General features: G+C 41.9%; 1 protein-coding gene across 7 annotated transcripts in view; it reads right to left on the reverse strand.

Moving 5' to 3' along the window:
- fhod3b (formin homology 2 domain containing 3b) overlaps positions 1 to 21,044 on the reverse strand; it is a 120,561-nt gene that overhangs the window by 22,104 nt on the left and 77,413 nt on the right. For 3 of the 7 annotated variants that reach the window (XM_058386987.1, XM_058386980.1, XM_058386994.1), the window contains exons 6-12: positions 7,168 to 7,262; positions 4,701 to 4,812; positions 4,330 to 4,424; positions 4,101 to 4,244; positions 3,740 to 3,981; positions 1,287 to 1,361; positions 718 to 1,113 (exon numbers count right to left, since the gene is read on the reverse strand). In XM_058386987.1, the coding sequence (XP_058242970.1) occupies positions 718 to 1,113; positions 1,287 to 1,361; positions 3,740 to 3,981; positions 4,101 to 4,244; positions 4,330 to 4,424; positions 4,701 to 4,812; positions 7,168 to 7,262 (1,159 nt within the window). The remainder of the gene's footprint in view (positions 1 to 717; positions 1,114 to 1,286; positions 1,362 to 3,739; positions 3,982 to 4,100; positions 4,245 to 4,329; positions 4,425 to 4,700; positions 4,813 to 7,167; positions 7,263 to 21,044) is intronic. The other 4 variants (XM_058387020.1, XM_058387029.1, XM_058387002.1 and 1 more) reach the window with 3 other exon arrangements.

The raw sequence follows: 21,044 nt of genomic DNA on the forward strand, positions 1-21,044 counted from the left end.
CATGCTGAAGCCATCCCACAAAGCATTCTCATTGTCAGATGCGTGTAGGTCTTGTAGACACCATCAAGCTCATTTCCTTTTGGATTTGGTTTCATTTATAGCCTTGTCCCAGCTTGAAAGTTGTACAATACAACAATAAAAGGCAGATGAGTTGTAAATGTCAGTAAAGGTTAGTATCCATCTGAGTGTACCCTGTTTTAAATCACAGAAAAGTGACATTTGCATCGCAAAATTTGGGCTTTTGTGCATTTGTTGATAATGATAATAAATACAGTGTGTGTGTGTTTGTGTGATACCCAATGCATGTTGGATGGGTGATAAGATCTCAGTCTGAATTACAACAATAAAATGATGATCTATTTTACACAGGTAAGGAAGACCAAAGGAAGTTTGCCAATGGCGTCTTACAGCAGAAACTGAAATAGATGATGCACTCACGAAAGAAAAACCCTCGCCTTTCACAAGACAGTCACAAATTCTGTTAAAAATTTTGCTCTGATGGATACCTATAGACAAGAATTACAATTTTTGGCACTAGGGTTAGTAAGTTGGTCATTTGTGCACTTGTTACTTGAACCATGACTACAAATGACTAATTACCTACATCGAATTAACTTAGTGATGTCTGATCCAAACATGCAGGTCTATCATATCTGCCAGACTCTAAGGGGGTTTACACTGTGAGCGGTGAGGGTTTGGTACACGTTTCCGCACTACCTGGAGTCTCGGCCCCTCTGGACTTGTGGGGTCCCCATATGCACCTCATCCGATTCTGACGGGCAAGACGAGAGAAGGGGGGAGGATGGGAGAGGAAGGGGCATTTGATGTTCCTCACTGGGGGATGTGGAGGCAGAGGAGGTGACGGATGAACCCTGGGAGGGCACAGCCCCCAAAGACCTGACGGAGGCCCAAGAAGACAGACCACATGGGCCAGAATCTGGAGTTACAGGTGCTGAGGACACTGGCGCTCTGCAGATGACCTTGGTCCCAGAACAGCCCCTGGTGCTCTCCCGTGCCTCTGAATCAGCAGTGCTGGGGATGAGGTTGACCATGCATTTAAAGGGCAAACACAAGCTAGAAGCCTCCTCTTTCGCTACAGTTGGCGCCATCCAGCTATAAGATGACAGAACAGCTCAGCAGAGGGTTGGGCAAAAGGATGTGGCACCATGATAAAATGTGTTAGGGCAATCACTGGATGTTAGTGAGCCTAACAGCACAGGAGCACAATTCTACATTCTAGCTGCCATTACTAGTGCACTAAACTCTGAGAACCTGTTCCTGAGTACCTGGCAGATCCCTGAACAGAGAGTTCTGCATTCTGTGGTTCCTCAGCTTCCTTCTCCTCCTCCTCCACCTCCTCTCTGTAGTGAATAGGAGGGACGGATGGAGGTATGAAAGAAGTGAAAACAGAAGAGAGGGCAGGGGGGAAGAGAACAAATGTTGCACATAGATAACATGACAGCAGACATTACAAAATGCACTGACAGCAGACAAAACAAAGTGGCACAAACAAGAGAGACACAACATTTAGTTAGTTCGGAAGTATGCAAACACGTTAAAACACTATTAGTTGCTTTCACATATTCACAATCACACTCAGAGGTGCTGATATGACTTCCATTAAGCTGTGCTTTCACTAATATACAGAAGATTCTTCAAAAACAACCTAGAAACTAATCCACAAGCAGCACAATGGAGCTTGATTAACCAATTAGAAACCTTCTGTGAAAGGAGACGGTCCTGCTTGGCTTTCAATCAGCTTGCTCATGCCAAGACAGCACACAAATGTGTAACAGGAAGCAAAGAATTGGCTTGATAAAGTAGCATATGCACAGGGTTACAGTGGACCTTCAACTATGGAGCTGAAATTTGGGTTTTGGTTCCAGATGAAACAAGTGGGAAGACAAGTGAACATAGGCATGTCTTTTAAGCACTGAAGAGATGTCAGGGTTAGCTAGACAAAAACAAGAAGACTTATACAGGACAGAAGTTTGAATGCAGGACTAAAATTTGGGGTTGGAGTCCTGTCTACTTGGATTCTGGTGGAAGTTAGCAAGACAGGTTAACATCACACACATTGCTTGCAACAGCTAGAGCACATGTGACAACACCAAGAAATCAAAAACGCTTCAGCTCTGTTAACAGCATTAGCTAATATTCAACTGACTTTGCAGGTTTTGCAATGTCATGGCCTGTGGAAAGAATTTCCTAAATGAGTTGAGATGGTGCTAAAAAAAGTGGCAAAAACAGTACATTTAGTAACAGTCATTTAACTCGAACTGACTGATAGTATCTCCTTCACAGATTTCTCTTCCTCCTTTCTCTTGAATCAGCTGCACTTGAATGAAAGCGACTCAATCAAGTGCAGATAAAACTCAAAACCTAACCAAACCTCACCTACTGTTGCTTTACCCTCATTACAGAGCCATTGACAGAGTGGAGCGCTGCTCAGGAAAGAGTCCTGGAGCGTACTGCGGTAAGGTTCGCTTTCTTTCACAGTGGGCTGCTATTTATTACTAATATGGAAAACATAGCACTTCAAAGGTCCGTCCAATTTCCTGTGGTTGGCCAAATAACAGACCTCAGGATCGGATGTCTAACTAAGATGAATTCAACTATCCGCAACCAGTCCTGGATAGAAAAAAAGCTCCATTCTTCACAATGCAGCCTGCCATCAATGATCAGTTATGAATTGGTGTGGGCTGTTTGACAAAGGTTAAGGGGGAAATAAGGAAATGGTGAAAAGACAAAAGAATGAGATAAAGAGATGGGAATATTATAAACAAATAATAAAATAAAAAATAACAGGTGTGTAGACTCCTACTTTGCTCTCTCGAGTGGCAGGCAGCGGAGGTCTGGAGATCATTTTTTTAAACAATGTTCATCACAAGTTGCAATATTACCAGCTGGTACTTTTCGACCATTTCCCACATACCCCATACCCAAGATCCACAGCTGCCTTACATGATAACAATCTGGAGAGAATGTGGCTCCTGTGTGACTCACTGAGAGCTTCGTATTACTCTTACAATCTGATATAGCACCATCGTACATGGTATAGGGGATAACTCTGGATTTTTAGCCTGCCATTGCACTTAATGCATAGTGGATATTAGTGGAGAATTAAAAAAAAAACAACAACAATAAAAATGCCATAAAAGTGAGCTATGGTGCTAAACATAGCTGACAGTGAGATACAGGGCTGAAAAATACACATGGCACATATCTTCATATTTCAGACTTCCTGCTTGCATTTTGTCACGGTTTCCTACCAGTTCCTTAATGTGTGTGTGATTGATTGGAACGTCACTCTGCAGTAGCAGAAGCACTTTGTCTTTTCCTTGGAGTCTTATTAAATTCTCGATTTCTAGCCGGATTTTGCTAACTCTCTTGTCAAAGCTGACGTGATGGAACACCCAATATAAATGTGCTTCCTTTCCATAAAGTCAACACATGCCGAATCGTTTTCTGTGCTTTCCTAAAGGCTCCCTGTAAAGGGCCTTGGGAGACAGGGAAAGAAGCTGTAAGAGACGTTCCACACAGCTGAATTCAGTAATTAAAACTCTTATTAGCACATTAGTGCATTTACAGCAATTCTTCCTGTGCCCTATGTGTGTGTGTGTGTTTTACAAAAGTTCTCATTTGCTATTCTTATGCCATGAGTGAGAGTGAGAGTTGTAGGAATTATAAATGGACCAAATACTGAATAATTCACTAGATGCCTGCAAGGCTCCCTCACCTCTCAGTGACATCCTCAATCCGTTGGCCGTTGAAAGGTAGGAAGTTGGGGTTGTGGCTGTGACAAGGGGAGGCGGGTGCAGACGCATGGCCTTTGCCATTCTGCAGAGAATGTCTTCGGCTGCGTCTGCGTTCGAGGCCCCGTCTTTCGAGTGTGCCTCCTACGCTTGCGCGACGCCGGTCCTTGCGGCCTGCCGGTGGTGGCGACGACTCATCGTCACCATCCTCGTGACGAAGTGTCATCTAAATAATGAAAAAAGCCTGATAAAGTCCTTTGATTGCAAAGGAATGAATGACAAGTCCACATGTTGCTTCTATTAAACCTGGACTGAATTATCCCAGAGATGGAATCTTTAGCTAACCTCGTATATGTTAAATTGTTCCAGCAAGTCGAGGTCCGTGCCCTTTCTGCTGAGGTGCCTCTGGGAGATGGGTTCGATGCCCTGTTCCTCCAGAAAGTCCACCACATCATAAAACGAGTCCTGGTCTGGAAGGCCTGCAAGTGTCTGTTAAGATAAATACAAGAATTCAGTTTTCCACAGTAAGTCTTATCCACAGCTCATTCAGAGCAGTCAGAACTCCCGTGCCCACCTTATTAATGAGGGTCATGACATAGACCAGCAACTCAGTGTCCACACCATCCTTCTCATCCAAGATTTCCATGGCGTTAGACCACGGCTTACAACCTGCAGACAGATTTACATCAGACATGGCAAGGGCCAAGTACACACTGATGATTGCATGTGTTGAAACCATTCAGCTCTACAATTATTGGCAGAAATTACTGTATAATATTAATAATACACACAGTTCACAAGTCTCACTATGAAACCTACTTACCTTTCCTTTTACAAAAACATTCATTTTTAATTAGTATTTTCTTTCAAACACAGTGTAGTAAGCCCAAACGTGTGTGTGTGTGTGTACGTGTGTGTGTGTGTGTGTGTGTGTGTGTGTGTTACCTCGTTTATTGTCCACAGCGTTGACAGCTTGGATGAGTAGTGCAGCATTGGCTTCTGTGTATTCCACAAACACTAGCAGGAGCTTCAGAGCAGTCTTAACCACCAGACGGAACTACACACACACACACACACACACACACACAGAGGAAATATTCTTACTGTAATCTCATTCACACACACAAGTTCTGCTGTATGCTGATGCAGAAGAGTGACACACTGTCCAATCTTTCATCATTTCTTATTTATTTGAGTCTGAAAAGCCCAGAATCCCATTGACCTAAAAAAATTCCTTTCCTGCCCCAGCTGCCATGGAAGGCCCTGATAACTGAACTGCTACAGGAGTAACAGATGAGTGCCTCCTGTTTCAATGCCCCACAACAGACTCTATGTGATTGCTGTTCCAGAGACTTTCATAGTGTTTTTTTTTTCATGACTGGTGCAGGAACAGCACTGTCAGTGAGATGATGGGAAAGCCAGAAGAAAGAGCAGTGGGATAATTTATAAAGCTGTCGGCTTCGGAGCCCCTGTATTAAAAAAACGCACAGGGAAGCTACTGTCCAACAACAATATACAAGCATTCTCTAGAGCAAAAGAGCGAGCTATCAAAGAAAAAAGAGCAAAGTGAGAAAGATAGATGAGATGCAAGGAGAGGCTGAAGCATGTATATGTCACAGAGAGAGAGAGAGAGAGAGAGAGAGATGGGTCTGTGTTTAATAATATGAATTCAGTTCCATCTTGATTAGAACCATGCTGCATATTTTGCCCTTCTTATGAAAAAAAGATAGCAATTGGAGGTGGAAGTATGCTCAAACCCTCCTTCCTACACAAGGGAGACATACAGTAAAGTCCAAAATCTATGTGCACAACATGAACTTTTGCATTTATCATACATAAGAAAAAAATGTGAATTGTACTTCATTTATAACCTAGTTCCGAGTTAATATCTGTACTTGGTGGGTCATCTTCTAAAGAATTGCAAAAAAATTAATGCAGATATTCTGTAGTTTAAAGAGTGACATAGTGACTTAAACTTGCTTACTTTGAGATCCAGATGCTCGGTTAAAACATTATTCATTAACACAGTGACTGTTTTAGTTGCTATTAGAGAAGACAGAGCTCAGGGTCTGTTCCTTGCTCATGTACATAACAAGCTTCATTCCAAACCTTGGGATAGCTTCTTCAGATTTCTAAGAGATATTATTTCTATATAATAGCTATATTTATTTCATTATATTTAATGTTCTAACAGCTTATAGCATCTCTGACCAAGCTGGATTTTCCAGCAGAAATGTGCAGTCTGTACACACAGTATGTATCCCTCCACATGTTCGTGTTATATCCTCATTATGGATAAACATCTCTGGCTGATGAACTGTTACTCATGCTTAGTCACTTAATGGTCACACACACAGCCTAGACTTATTCTGAATCCCAGTGGACAACCAGTTTGCTCCTGTTGGCAAATGTTAGGATAATCTGTAAGACTGTAAAAGAGAGGGCATGGCATAAAGATCCGAGCAAAAGAGCAGCAGCTAAATGCAAATGCAAACTGTTCCAGGAAACATTTTCTTGCTGAATCATTTGTTATGTTAAAAAAAACCAGGAGCATAGAAAATTCTGGTTTTCTTATAATCTAATTCAACTAATTAGTAGAAAAACAGATGGAAAAAGTAATCTAGATACTTTGTATGGCCAAAAGTTTGTGGACACCCGATCAATCACAGTAATCACAATTTTAACCACCACATTCCAGATTTAGTCTTCTTTTGCTGTTATAATGAGCTCCACTCTTCTGGGAAGGTTTTAAACTACATGATAGAGCATGGCTGTGGGGGATTTACTAATTCAGTCACAAGAGCATTAATGAGGTATTGGGTTAGGAGGCACTGTCAGTTTTCCAGCTCATCCCAAAGAGGTTCAGTGGGGTTGAAGCTCTTCCTCTCCAACCTCAGCAAACCATGTCTTCATGAAGCCCACTATGTGCACAGGGACATTGTAATGCTGGAACAGGTTTGAGCTGCTTAGTTTAAGAAAGGGAAATTGTACATACAGAGATATCTTTTACTTTATAGCAACAGTTTGCAGTAGAACCACAAACAGGTGTAATGGTCATGTGTCTTCATATTCTAGGCCATATAATATAAATATTCAAAACAGAAAAGCTGGGCAAAAGAGTAAAAGTAGTAACGTGATGTGGGGATGTGGTAGCTTTTTAGTGGTTAAGGTGTTGAACTACTGAAGGTTGTGAGTTTGAATCCCAGGCCCACCAAGCTGCCCCTGCTTAGTGCCCTTGAGTAAGACCCTTAACCCTCAATTGCTCAGTTGTATAAAATGAGATAAACTGAATAAGAGCATATGCCAAATACCATAAATGTAAATGAGTACTGTACAATTCCACACACACATTGTCCAGTGTAACAGATATAAAGGGTTAATACACCTTCATAGAATTAGGCGATCTATTTACCTTTGATCCAACCAGTGTGTAGAGCCACTGAACTGTTTCATTGTGTCCAATCAGGCCGTTCATCCCATCCACATAGAGCATGATCTGCCCAAGAGCTGAAAGAAAGAGAAAAAGACTGACTCGCACACACCTCAAGCATTAAATGAGGAAGATTGTATGTGTGTGTAAACTATAGAACAAATCCTCTACCCATATTCACAACACACACAAGGAAAGTAAAGAATGTGCATACATTTTTGTTACAATAAGATCAAAGTATGGCATTAGAATTAGAGCCAGCTGCTGCATGCCCTTACACAGTACACACACACACACACACACACACTCATGAAACAACGGTCTGACAGGCTCATGAAGCAGTCTGCAATGCTACAACCTACACACATACATATATGTCTTCAGAGAACTTGGACCAAACCCTGCTCCTTAAGCCTGAGCCGGACAGGCGGAAAAATATTTGAGCAGGCCAGAGCACTGGGGCGTAAAACGTGAGTGCCATTTGTAACAGGACACATAAAGCGGGTCATAACAAGAACTTAGGGAGCACAGGAGGGAGCCACTAAAACACACGGCTTCCGTTTGACAGCCGTGGACAGGGGGCGAAATAAAAACCTGATGGAGGCAAAGAACGAATCAAGGTCAACACATGACATTCTTAAGAATTTCTGTCTGGAGAATGAAAATAAAATCTCTGCCCCCCTCCAACCAAACCCCTCCCTCACAGATATAGAGTTTATATATTATGTATACTATATAGCTAATGAGACATAGTTGAATTTATAGTCACAGTAATGCAAGATGTTTAGATCTGAGCTATGTACTGATCTCTAGTCCCTGGTTTAAAATTACAGGGGCATTTGAGGCTTGTGTCCAATGATTTAATCATCTTAAAATCACAAGCATTCAGACAGAATGAGCTTATGGTGGGCATGTTCTTCCACTTTGCTGGACATCTGCAAGAAAGACGAGCTCTGGATGAAACTCACACAATGCGACTGCTTGATAAAGAACATACCTAAAGGCTTAGTGAATGACTATGTAGACTATAGTGATAGCTACCTAGAGACAGGGAATGACTTCAGCATGAAGTTCAAGCCCCCGAATTCAGCTGTGAGGTCAATAATATGACAGCTTACACACATCTTTGCAGCTCGATATATATGTGTGTATGTATGCTGTTTCCTAGACTAAGCAGATGTTTTGAAACGATAAGGACTGAACTGAAACGGTCCCAACAGTAATCCAACTACCTGAAATATTAATAGCTGTTTTGACGAGGTAGCCTTGAGGATAACTGGAAAAATCATTAATATCTCCTGACCCAGGAATGACACTAAAACCCATTTAGCAAGGCTCTAAAACTCCCAGCTCTGTCTGCACACTGCTCCTTTATCGCCTGCTGGCACTCGCCACGACTCCACTTTCAGTTTTTACCTGAAACAATCCCTTTTATCTGGAGCAGGGCCTGTTGTGGAGCTGGGTGCCAGGTTCCCATGCAGCGAAAAGGGAAGGAAGGAAAGAGGAAAAGAGAGAGAGAGACAGAGGACTAGGGTTAAAGCCAATGTAAGGCTCCTTGCTGTGGCTTTCACTGTTTCCCTCATCCCATACTGTCCTTCTTTCCTCAGCATGGGGGAACAAGGAGTTATGAATGCACTGTACACACGCCAAGATTCCCAGGTGCAGCTCTGTGTGCAAGGGTGTATGTGTGTGTGTGTGTGTGTGTGTATGTGCACCACTGGCTGTGGGGTGACTCTTCATCTTTTATCAATCAAGGCTAATTACTCAAAACCTTGACGACAGCATTCCATACAGTCTTCCACCCGTGATGTACATACGCAGCATTGCAAAACTGCCAAAGTGCAATGACAGATGAGCAGACAGTATCACACACACACACACAGTGTCATAATGCTGTGGAAACAAACCACAGTAAAGCAGTGATTAACACTGCGGCGTGTGAACGATGCTCCACTGTAAGTCCACTCCTCACTCCTGGCAGGTGAGTAATGTAATGAGCCGTTACTCACACACTCCACAAGCCTCCCTAACGGAGTTCTACATCTCAGTCAATGCTCCACTGCACCCATGGGTATATCTCAGGTCACAGAGCTAGATGCTCATTGCTAACCCAGTTTTTTTAAAGTAGCAATTCAGTTTGGAGCATTTTTCAGTCCTGGAACACAGTCGAGTGGGAGACGCTTTGTCTTGTTTTGTTTTGGCTAGACATGAAGACTAAATGATAAGGGAATAAAACACAAAATAAAGCACATGATGAATGTTTTTTTTTGTCTGGTTTGACTTTACATTTAAGGTCTGTTTGTTGTATTGCTTGCGTTTATTTATTAAATGAAGTTGCTTCATTGCTGCCACAATGCTCCATGGTCCTCGGTTTAAACCTGAGCTCGGGTTTCTCAGGGTTTCACATGTTCTTAACATGTCCACATGGGTTTTCCTGTGGTTTTATGGTTTCCTTCCACCTTCTGCAAGCAATCCAGTAAGTGGAATCAATTAGGATTTGTTATTTATTTTATTTGTATTTCATTTCATTATATTTCCACTATGCCAGGAATACCAAGAATTTAAACTGACGCTGATGTATAAAGAGCACTAAATAAATAAAAAACCCCTTTTGATTGTTAGCACTAACGACATACTGACAGAAATTGAAATATAGTCTGCTCTACGTTGAAACACCTGTATGTTCTCTGTAGCCTCCCTCCCTCAACCCACATCTCATCAAACAGTCAGTGACAACAGCCATTACTGTACATCTCACTTGACTCCTCTTTAACTCCAAACACAGCTCTTTTCACATCAGCCGTCAGCGTCTGACATGTCACTGTGGTGGGACTGAAGCTGCACCTGTGGCCCTCTCTGAGGGGGGTATGGTAGGGTGAGAGCAGGAATGTGTGTGAGTGAGAAGAGACTGATGGGTAATTAGGGAGCACAGCTTGAGTAATCGGTGCTAAGTCAACTCCTCCTACTGACGGAGCTCCGCTCTCTCAGCCGGCAGCTAAGCCAACATGCAATCTGGGAATTGGGATTTGAGGTTGGCTGGGCAACTCCATGCTAAAATGACTATATTATACTGCTATGAAACACTGTATTGTGCAAAGGTCTTAGATACCCTATATACTTTATATCCATTTTGTCCTAATTTTAGTATCTCAATGCATTAGTGTGTTAGTAGAAACAAGCATATAGAGACCATTTTAGATAAAAAGCTAACTAGGAGACATATAACCATTTAAAAGAACTTAAAGGAACTTTTCACAAGATCCCACCAGAACAGAAGCATATTTAAAGGCAAAGAACATTTACAAATAACAAGCAATTACAAATATTGCTTTAATTAGGTGTTTGAACATTTAACAATTGAACAGTTTAATTTTTGTTTGAACAGCTCCTTTTGTCATTGTCTTCATTCATTCATTCATTCATTCATTCATCTATCCATTCATATTAACCAGTTCATGTAAGTCAGGGTAACTATGGCTCAAGTGGTTAAGACTCTGGGTCATTGACCGGAAGATCGGGCATTCAAGCCCCAGCACCATCAAGTTGCCACTGCTGGGCCCTTGAGCAAGGCCCTTAACCCTCTCTGCTGTAGCATGGCTGACCCTGCACTCTGACCCCAACCTCCAAGGCTGGGATACACTGTGCTGTAATGTATATGTGACAAATAAAGGCTATTTCTACACAGACAGGAGCCCAAGCTTAGAATTGAACTGTGACACCACTATAATCCCTCATTCCGTTTTTTTTTTGCATCTATCAAATCTAAATCTGACCTTGCTTGATAACCTCTCATGCATCTGGTCAAAAAAGAGGAAAATTCCTTTTTGCTCTTTATTATTTTTTTTTTTCAGGTTTTCGTAGATACACATTTTTCTGGTTAATGGAGTAGAAAAAAAAGGTTTTGAGCATTATCTTACACATGGCACAGTGATAACAAGCTCACTAGACCCTTCTTCTGCCTCAAATGCTCTCTACACAGAAAGAGTAATGAGGCAATGGCAGGCCGGCATCCACTCTCAAAACACGCTGGCTTGAACACGAACGAAAACGGATGCAGGAAAAAAAGAAAGAAAGAGAAACATCTTTTGCCCCTCCTAGAGAGTCTGTAAGTGTTTAATAAGCTGCCTGGCACTCAGCACTCGCTCTCGCACTGTGTAAACGGCTTGCTCTTCTACTTCTTCAGCTTTTGGCACGGATGTTTGCATTTCTCTACAATGTGCACAAAGACCTCGGACGGGGCGACTGTAGACCGTGTGAACCAGCGCTGCGGCTGTCCTGTGGAGCCAAACGGAAAGGCTGGCAAAGGATTGTGGGAAGGCTGGTCTAGAGGCCTCTCCCTCTACCTAACCACAGCAATCACTCAGTCACGGCAGCAGGAATGCACGACGAGACCCTCACCACAGCCGGCCAAAGGAATGAACCCGCTCATCGGACTCGAAACATGACGGAAACCCCAGAAGAGAGATCATGCAGACTCAATACTGCAGTAGACTCCCATTCACCGAGCACACACAGCCAAAATAACAGTGTTTTTTTTTTCCTCTAGGTTCCTTCTTGCATGATTCACTCTTCTGTATTATTTTCTCTTCTTTCCCACACGTGTTTCATTTTTATTTCAAATTTTCCTCAGAACTGGGTCAGCCAAGCTTGGTGCGCATGCTCCTATGAGCTACATTTCAGCATGCTACATTTCTTTTCCGAGGGATTTCAAGGCAATGGACCAAGCAATCTCCTCTACCACAGTTAGCTTTTTATCCACTGTGTACCCTGTGCTCTATATGAAAAAAAGAAAAATGTTTTCACATTCCAGAAAGTATTTTGGACAGGTTATTATAAATACCGTTCCATCAGAAGCATAAATATATGACATCCTCTGTAAGTAGACGTTAAGAGTGTTCTAAATATTTGATGAGCTTTTCCTGTAAACTCAGCCCAGTCCTTTTTCCCTGTCTCAACTGACTGTGATTTGATACGGCTCCTCATTCCACTGTCTTTTTTTTTTTTTTTTTTTTACAATTACAGTCCAATTAAAATGTTATTAGCATTGGGCTTGAACAATGTATATTCAGCAGGAGATCATCATTTGTCTATCAGCAAGTCCCCATTCTAATCGCTCTCACCACATCACCACCCAGGCTGCGTCTGACTGGCGTCCAATCAGACATGCTACTTTAGCTATCACCCCGTTGATTTGAGAGACTTAAGAGCCTGGAAGTATTTCATTTCAAATAAGCAGAGTATAATGATGCATAGTCACAGCCAAAATGTGCATTGCCAGCAAACGGCTGCAACTACTGAAATGACCTTCCCAGCCCTGATGAATCCTCAGTAGGAAGCAGTGTTTTGACAACAGACTGTAGAGGATATAGTTTTGTTGTATCAGCAATAAGAGATGTTTTTGTGTATGTGGATTTCTGACTGCTATCCATCCATCCATCCATCCATCCATCTACCCATCCATTTTCTGTACCACTTCTGTACTACACAAGCTTGCAGGTCCACACTGGAGTCTATCCCAAGGGACAGGGTAACAACCCATTACAGAACACGATCGCACTCACAATCTCTGGACATTTTTAGAGATCCCAATCAGTCTACAACACATGTCTTTGAACTGAGAGAGGAAACCGGAGTACCTGGAGGAAACCCTCAAATCACAGGGAGAAAATACAAACCCTACATACACATCGCTGAGTCGGAAATCAAACCCCCCAACCCTGGAGGTGCGAGGCGAACGTGCTTACCACTAAGCTTACATATCCCCTATATCATTTTTATTTCCCATATATGATTTAATCTTCTCTAGAAAACTGAACTCTTTGGGAACATGGAAAATGAGCAGTTTTTTTGAGGCTGTACGCTTAAATATTCTCACTTGCCGTTGTACAAAAACATATAGAGCTCAACGAGCGTAGCAAATATAACTCATGACCATAAAAAACGTTGAAGGATGAACTGTGGTGAATCGTTATGGCACTACAGAGGACACTCGTGCTGTTTTTGCAATGACCTGCCATATGTCAAAATCATACTCAGTCAAGGCTCATAGCAACTATTAGTCATTACCTATACGACTCTGCGTTAACATGCTCAACTCGGATGACCTGCCTCCATAAATTTACTTTAATTTCATGTCCTGGATTATTCCACTCAACAGACCGAATGTCTATGGTGCAGGCTTCCATCTGAATGCTTTCTTTCATTGTTCTCATCTTTGTCTTATGTTCAGACTTTCTAGTTACCAAATTTGAGGTCAAACATACAAGCTTCCTAGACACTTCAAAAATGGGACTTACCAACTGAATTATTTTCAAGGGAGAATATATCAGCTGTATGTTAAACCCTGCCATGAGAGAAGTGGGCGGAGATGAAGAAACAACTGAAAAGAACTAAAGAACTTCTGTGTTTGCACAAAGCATTGAAAACCAAAGAGAGGCATACAAAAGGCACTGGGTAACACCCAGCGTCCCCTTGCCAAACCATCTGCACCTGACAATTACCTGAATAAATCTAAGAAGGTCCATGGGTCTCTGGATATTTGAACTAGCTTGTATCATTTCACACATTTCGCCTTGACAAACTGATATATAACCATAGCAAAATGCTTCCATATATCATCCATATGGTGCGCTGCCTTCACTGGGAGGTCTTGTGGTAAGTCTAAGGCGTGTGTATGTGCTGCTGTGGGTGCCTTTACTTTTGCTTTTACACTGGTGTTGTGAGCTGGGAGCCTTGTTCTCAGAGCTGCCGCTGTCTAGAAGTCATCACACAGCACGGTTTATACGTCAAGCCAATGTGGCTCGATGACAAATGGCACAGAGAGCTCGATCAACAAACTGCAAATGGAAGTCGTAATCAGTGGAATGTTGCTAGACAAATTTACACTGGTGAGATCAACTATGAATCATCTTTAAAACTAAAGTGTAATGCGTTTCTCCTTGTTGTGATGAGATAAAACTGTTTACTCTTAGAGCACACCTTTTAGTAAATGTGATGGAAAATAACCACTTGAAGAGGCAGCGCCATGGAAGATTAGGAGTTCTGACAGCACTGAAACAATGATTATGAATTATTATTTAAATGATTATTTAATTTATTAATGAATAACTTTCAGTCTTTTTAACCATTTAGAGTTATAGTTTATGCTGTGGAATTTATAGTTATATATGGATATATATATATAGTTATATATAGTTGTATATGGATGAATTAATTTACTGGAAGGAGTCTTAGTGATGGGCAATACATTTTCTGCCATGGGAAATTCTTCAGGACAGACAACTTTACACTTGCTGGTTTCTCAGTAATTTTAAGATAGAGACAGAGAGAGAAGGAAATAATCACCCGAAAAAAGGCAGCGCCCTGTCTGATAAAGATTCAGCGCCGGGTTGTGGGAGCGCTGTACTAGCGGTTATGTATGAGCAGACTGTGTGTCATGTTTTCTCACCTATTATCTTGTCACACCAGAGATTTCATCTTAGATCAGGAGTAGCATGTGGAAAAAAATGTGGTCTGTCTGTAAAAGTCAAAGAGCAGCCGCAGAGAAAGAAATACTGTACATCTGCGCTCATAATTATTCACTGGAAACCAGCATATGTCAACTCTCACAGCTGAGACAAACAATTCTCTTGAACACTGCAAAAGGTTAAACGGATACAGTGCATGAGAGCTAGGCAGAACGTCTGTGTGTGTGTGTGTGTGTGTGTGTGTGATTGAATGTAGGTCAGCCAGGTGGTCCTGGACCCCAGTCAGCTGGAGGTGCTGCTCTAGTGATCTCCAAAGACTCAGACACTCCCCTCAGCAACTTCTCACACAAACATATCCAGAGCCACAAAATCCTCAGCACCACTCCAAAATAGGCAAACAAAGGCTAACGTATTTTTCCAGTGGCCCCGAAGCGGCACATGGGCCATGCTGCAGATAGCATTACAGCTCAGCCTGCTTCCGATGTATGGTTTCAATCATCACGCTCTCTTTAATCAAATCAGGAAGCTAATGGCTTTGGAGGTTAACAGATCATTAAGGGAAACTCTTGCTGAAGGAAAACAAAAGGATAAGAGAAAAGGATTGTGTTATTTGCACTGATGGTACAAGTGTTTTTGTTTTAGGGTCTCTCGCAGTTTGGCAAAGAGTTGCGCGCAATTAAGTCTAATAGTAAAAATAGAACACAGTTCTGGTAAACGTTTGCTATTGGAATGAACCTCATTGATCATTTTGAACAATAAACATGGCAAGCAAATGCTTTGTAACTTATGGCCGCCTCAACCATTTTCCTTTTCGGACCCTTTAATGCTAGTTCAATCACCAGTGATGACTAAGATGCATGCTGCAAAGCCTGAGAGAACACTTTTAAGGGGAAACAAGTCCAGACTTTTTAAACTCTTTGGGCGGACGCTTTGTTGACCGCTCTAACGAGAGTGTGGAATGTGTTTTTAACCTTGATGTAGCCGACTGCGTTGGCCACGTGTGTTGTGGTTTGCTGAGGGCTTGCTGTGCTCTGCTGTGTTTGGGTAAAGGCCCGGCAGGTCCTGTTTCGTCTCTGTCTTGGCCTTCAAGGAGGGAAGCCCTGCCCTGCTGCTCTGAGGACGCCTGCCGAGTACGTGCTGCCTCAGTGAGGTAATCCCTCCAAGGAAAGAGCATGTCAGTTCCAAACAGAGCAAGGTTAGGATTCCTGGTGTGAAAGCAATATCGTGTGAAATAATAGTGTCCACATAGAAATACCAAGAGAATTCACGCCTCCATTCACCATAAGCCACGTTTTATCTCGCCTTAAGACCAGCTGGGGAAAGAAAGGCTCAAAAGACAAAACCCTGTTAAAAAAAATGGATGTATGGCCACAAAAGATGCTGAAGGCTGTAGGCGGGTAACTGTAGCCAGCACTCACTATCCCCAATGAGCTTATTATGTGTTTGTGGTGTCGAATTCTGTTAGCACAGCAGGACATTGCGGATTCCCTCTTGGAGCAGACTACAGTGTCTGGTGAACTTCATGAGGGAAAAAAACCCTTCACCTCTCAATCCAACAACAGAGAGTAGGAGATAGTTCAAAGGAGTTGCTGGCTGTATAAAAATGACATTTATCTTTACACACACACACACACACAGGTCCACTGGGCCCAGGCTGGATGAAAATGTTGTCGCAGGTAGTGAAGTTGGACAGCCAGCCAGCAGCCAGAAACACAGCCAGGCACTACACACACACACACACACACACACAGAGTGGTCAAACAGAATCACCAGCACTACTGCTAACCAAACAATGCCTGGCCTTTCACTTAAGAGTCACTATGCACTGGGAGAAGAGAGGACTAGTGGAATTTCTACAACCTCAAGGACAACACAAACACACAAAGAGCACAGAAAGGAGAAGAAACCAGAAAATCTTTCTGAAAAACTAGGAAAAGTGTTAACAATCTAAACAATACTATAGTCGACTTAAAAAGACTGCTTTTTTTTGGACCAGAAATTTTCTCAATAGGCTTATGGTCTAAAATCCAAAAAATCCACCTCAAAGCCCTGAGACACTGCACACTGGCATTGGCACAAACTGCATATTTTGGCACTAAGCATGTAGCTGTGTGTGGGTTCGTGCCAGCAGACACTCTGTGATAGAGAACAGGCTGCTGGAGGAAAGCTGAATGAACTAAGTGCAGCTTTATGGATCTTGCTCCATGTCAGAGACAGCCAGAGCTATGCCAAGGACTCGTCCTTCTCTTATTCTCATTCTCTCGATCCATCAAATCCTCCCGTGGCCCTGACTTCCCCTCACAGTGTAGCTTTAGTCAGAGCAGTGCAGTTTCCCAGCACAGGACACACTTCAGTACAGTAAGGGGACAGTGTTGAGCTAATGAGTTTGGAAGACTCTCTGCAATATGAGGCCTTCTCATGTGATACAGTGTTTTATTTCAAAGCCTAGGGAGAGCTGAAGGAAATCTTTGAACACATTGCCAAAACAAGGGACTAGGGTTCTTGTAAAAACAAATACACAATGGTACTGCTGAGTCATTAGCATCTGAACTCTTTGTAGGAAGCAGATTCACATGCAGATTTGTCTTCAGCTCAGGCCTCAGGCTCTCACTACTAGTTTTCTCATTCATCTCTGTAACTATTTCACATTGGCTTGAACTGAGTTGACCTGGTTCTCTGGTCATGTGAAGATTCAGCTGCTGAAGGAAGATCCAGTACCTGTAATGAGCTTATAGAGCATTCACATGAGTCTGGGAAAACTGAGCAAACTCAGACAGCGAGGAGTCACGTCCTGCAGAAGGATATTAACGATTAAACCCATGTGTGTGTGTGTGTGTGTGCACGCACGTGTGTGAGTGTGTGCATGGCTTGTGTTTATGTGTGTGAGGGTATGCGTGATTATGTGTCTGTACGTACGTGTGTATTTCTGTATGTGTTTGTGTGTGTGTGTGTTGTATGTAAGTGAAACCTATAGATTACAAGCGGTACATTGGTGAGGATTAGATATACTACAGCATCAGTGAGGAAGATACTTGATCAGGACTCAGTGTAAAAATGATGCACTTGCTCTTTTTTATTGGCAACCACACACTTACATCACAACAATAGCCTCGGTGGTTAGCCACAGGATGGGCTCAGTAAGGGAAAATCACACTGAACACACACAAACAATAATCCATAAACACATCTCTATAATGACAGCAAACATTTATGGTAATAAATCAAAGACTATCCATCACATTGATGCCGTGACAACAGCTCGGTTATTCTACAATACAAATAATCTGTAGAGACTTGCCTATTCAATGTGTTGACATTAAATAATACAGATACCTAGGAAATCCTGGAACGTTCACATGATATTCGTGCAAATGAGATGGGTGACAAATTAAAGGAAAACTCAGTGGATCTTCTGAGTGATCAGAAATATTTCTTTCCTGTTGCGAGACGTCTTTTCTAAGATGACAACACCTCCATCCACAGGGCACGAGGGATCGCTATGAACAGTTTGATTAGTGTGAAAATCAGCACCAGACTTGTGAATCAAAACCATTTGTTTGTTTAGCAATTATCTAAGCGTGAACTAATGAATTTATAAACCACAGCTGTCTGCGTTAGTGGCCGTGGGATAGTGAAGGAGAACGGTGCTTAAAAATGGTATTTTAAAGCTACAAAAGCATAAATTTGAAGTTGAAAAATCTCTTGAGATGTGTTCCAAAGCTACAGCACCTTAAAGATATGTCACTGATAAGAGAATGGTACAGTTGTTATGTATTTTTCCTGAGTGTGCCTCTATTCCTTCCGATCTTTTTCACAGACAGGCAGTGCAGCATGATGAACGTCTGCTTCTCTCTGCTCTCTTCTGGCCGGAACCCAGCGAGAGTCCTGAGGGATGTAAAGTGGAGGGAGACATGGAAGCAGCACCTGGGGCTCACCCCACCCCCCTCCCCACTGCAGCCCGTGGCTCAGATGCTGCTGCTGTGTCTGTTGTGCTTGGCTGGGGGGCCTGCGCTGGGGTCTCAGGCTTCTCGTTTTACTAGGCGAGATCCCACAGACTCGCAAACCGTTCCAGCAGACCAGCAGTAAAGCAGGCATATCTAAACATGACATGTAGCATTCTCCCTAGAGAGTGTGTGAGGTCTCTGCTAGTGTGTGAGATGGGATGTGTACCTTTTGACGTTCTGTTTCTTGGAGGATAAGGCCAGTTGTAAATCTCAAGCTCCTAGTGTGTATGTGCGTATGCAGTTTGTAATTCAGTGAGTGTGTACATGTATATGTGTGTGTGTGTGTGAGGAAACAAAGCTTGAAATGCACACGGGACAGAAATTGATCTATGTTGTGCTTTTCTCCTTAGTTGGTCATGAGAAGCTTGAGTAGCAGTAAGCCTGGTTTCTGTATCAGCAGCCGTAATCCAACCACCAAGCTCAAACTAGCAAACAAGTCTGCAAGTGATGAAGCAAATGATTTAGTTTAAGGTTTAAATGAATAAAACTAGTGCAAATGTCGTGTTTAGGGGTTTTTTTGTGCCTCGATTAAATATTTTGGAGTATTACTAGCTAAAGATGGGAAATATAATAACAGATTAAATTTACACCTGCAATGTGATTAACTATGCCTGGAGGTCAATTTAGGAAAAGCAGCAAATTAAGTGTGGGCAAATTAACAGCAGGTTAGGAGCAGGTAATACATTTGATGAAGACTGATTCCAACATTGGAGACAAAAAGGACTTTCATATTAATGATAATGATCACTAAAGGTATTTTAAAAATTCAAAGAGGGATAAAATAGGAATAAAATAGGGATAAAATAGTAACTTTAATTTAAACTTTATAATTTCATTTTCCTTCTATGTTTCTATACTTCTTTAAAGCTGCGTCGAGACAATGTCCATTGTTAAAAGCGCTATACAAATAAACTGAATTGAATTGAACTGAATTAGTACCTTCGATGCAAACTTTGTCTTTGAAAAAAATCTATTTTCACATCTAACTTCTAATCCTCCTGCAGACCGAACAACGGTTTGCCGGGTATTAAACAGGTTTTTGACGCATCTCACATCCTTTAAGCAACGTTATTTATAACTCCCAGTTTCACTTTTCCAGGAGTCTCTAAGATCAGCTTCAAAAATCGTATTTACATATTGTTTTCTTTCATTATTTTGCCTCTCACATTCATGCCATCCATCCATCCATCCATTTTTTTTGTTGCGCTTATCCTACACAGGGCCACATGGAACCTGGAAATTTTCCCCAGGAGCCCCAGGGAACAAGGTGAGGGACACCCTGCCCCAACCCATCACAGCATTCATGAAATTCTTCTTTATAATTCAGCCATAACATGCGCATAATTTATTCCATATCACACGCATATTAGTATTTGTTATTGGAGCTCGGAGGAAATTATGACCATCGGGTAAACGACTGGTTACATCCAGACAGGAAGTGTTTAAGCAGTGCCCTGATTCACGGTGAACTGCAGAATAATCATCCTGTGGTTACGTCTGGTTTATCTTCATTCCTCTGCTCAGTGAGATTTAGCGGTTGAAGGCCCTAATCAACCTGGAGTGTGTGTCAGTCAAACTTATAACTAGAGCACACTGATTGCACATAAACATGCTGTGGTCAGTGCCTTCATCAGCTCCATTTCCAAACAGCCAGCACCTGGAAGATGACAGCCACATGGAGCAGGACTCTGAGGAACTCACAAGTTTTTCTTGTCTTTTTAATTGTGAAAAAAAAACAGAACTTTTACTAAGCAACAACATGCCTTTAATATCTATCAGAACATTTAGTCACATGGCCCTAAAAGGATCTATACTCCTAACTGTAATGATCATTTATTTCTTCAGTAACTGGATAACATTTAATAATAAAATGCAACAACAACTTTCCAGTGTGCAAAAAAACAAGCACCTTCTGCAGACTGCATTTACTCATCAAGCAATTTAAACATTTCAGTAATTCCAGCACTTCCCAGTGTAATGTTATTCTACTGCACACAGACTGAAATATCATATTCTTTATTTGTGAAACAATATTTTATATATTTTGCAAAATGTGCACCTGGATTTTTGTAAAGCTAACAACCTCATTTGAAACTCTTATGCAGTTTTTTATTCTACAGATGGTCTACTTTGCATTTATGGAGGAAGGAGAAACCTTTATGTGTCACATATCTTGGCCTTTTAGATACCTAGTGAGTGTGTGTGTGTCTGTGTAACTGTGTGTGTGAACAACCACACAAAAAAATTGCCTGTAAAAAAGTGTCACCAAAATCTCTCATGTAACATGGCTCAGTTTTTACTCATTTTTTTTTACTCATCAATTTTACAAGAGCAATGAAAAGTTTGTTTCTGATAAAAACCACTGATTTAAAAGAGGTCTCAATGGAGT

This window comes from Hemibagrus wyckioides, linkage group LG01 (genome assembly GCF_019097595.1).
Source record: "Hemibagrus wyckioides isolate EC202008001 linkage group LG01, SWU_Hwy_1.0, whole genome shotgun sequence".
NCBI classification, from domain to species: Eukaryota; Metazoa; Chordata; class Actinopteri; order Siluriformes; family Bagridae; genus Hemibagrus; species Hemibagrus wyckioides.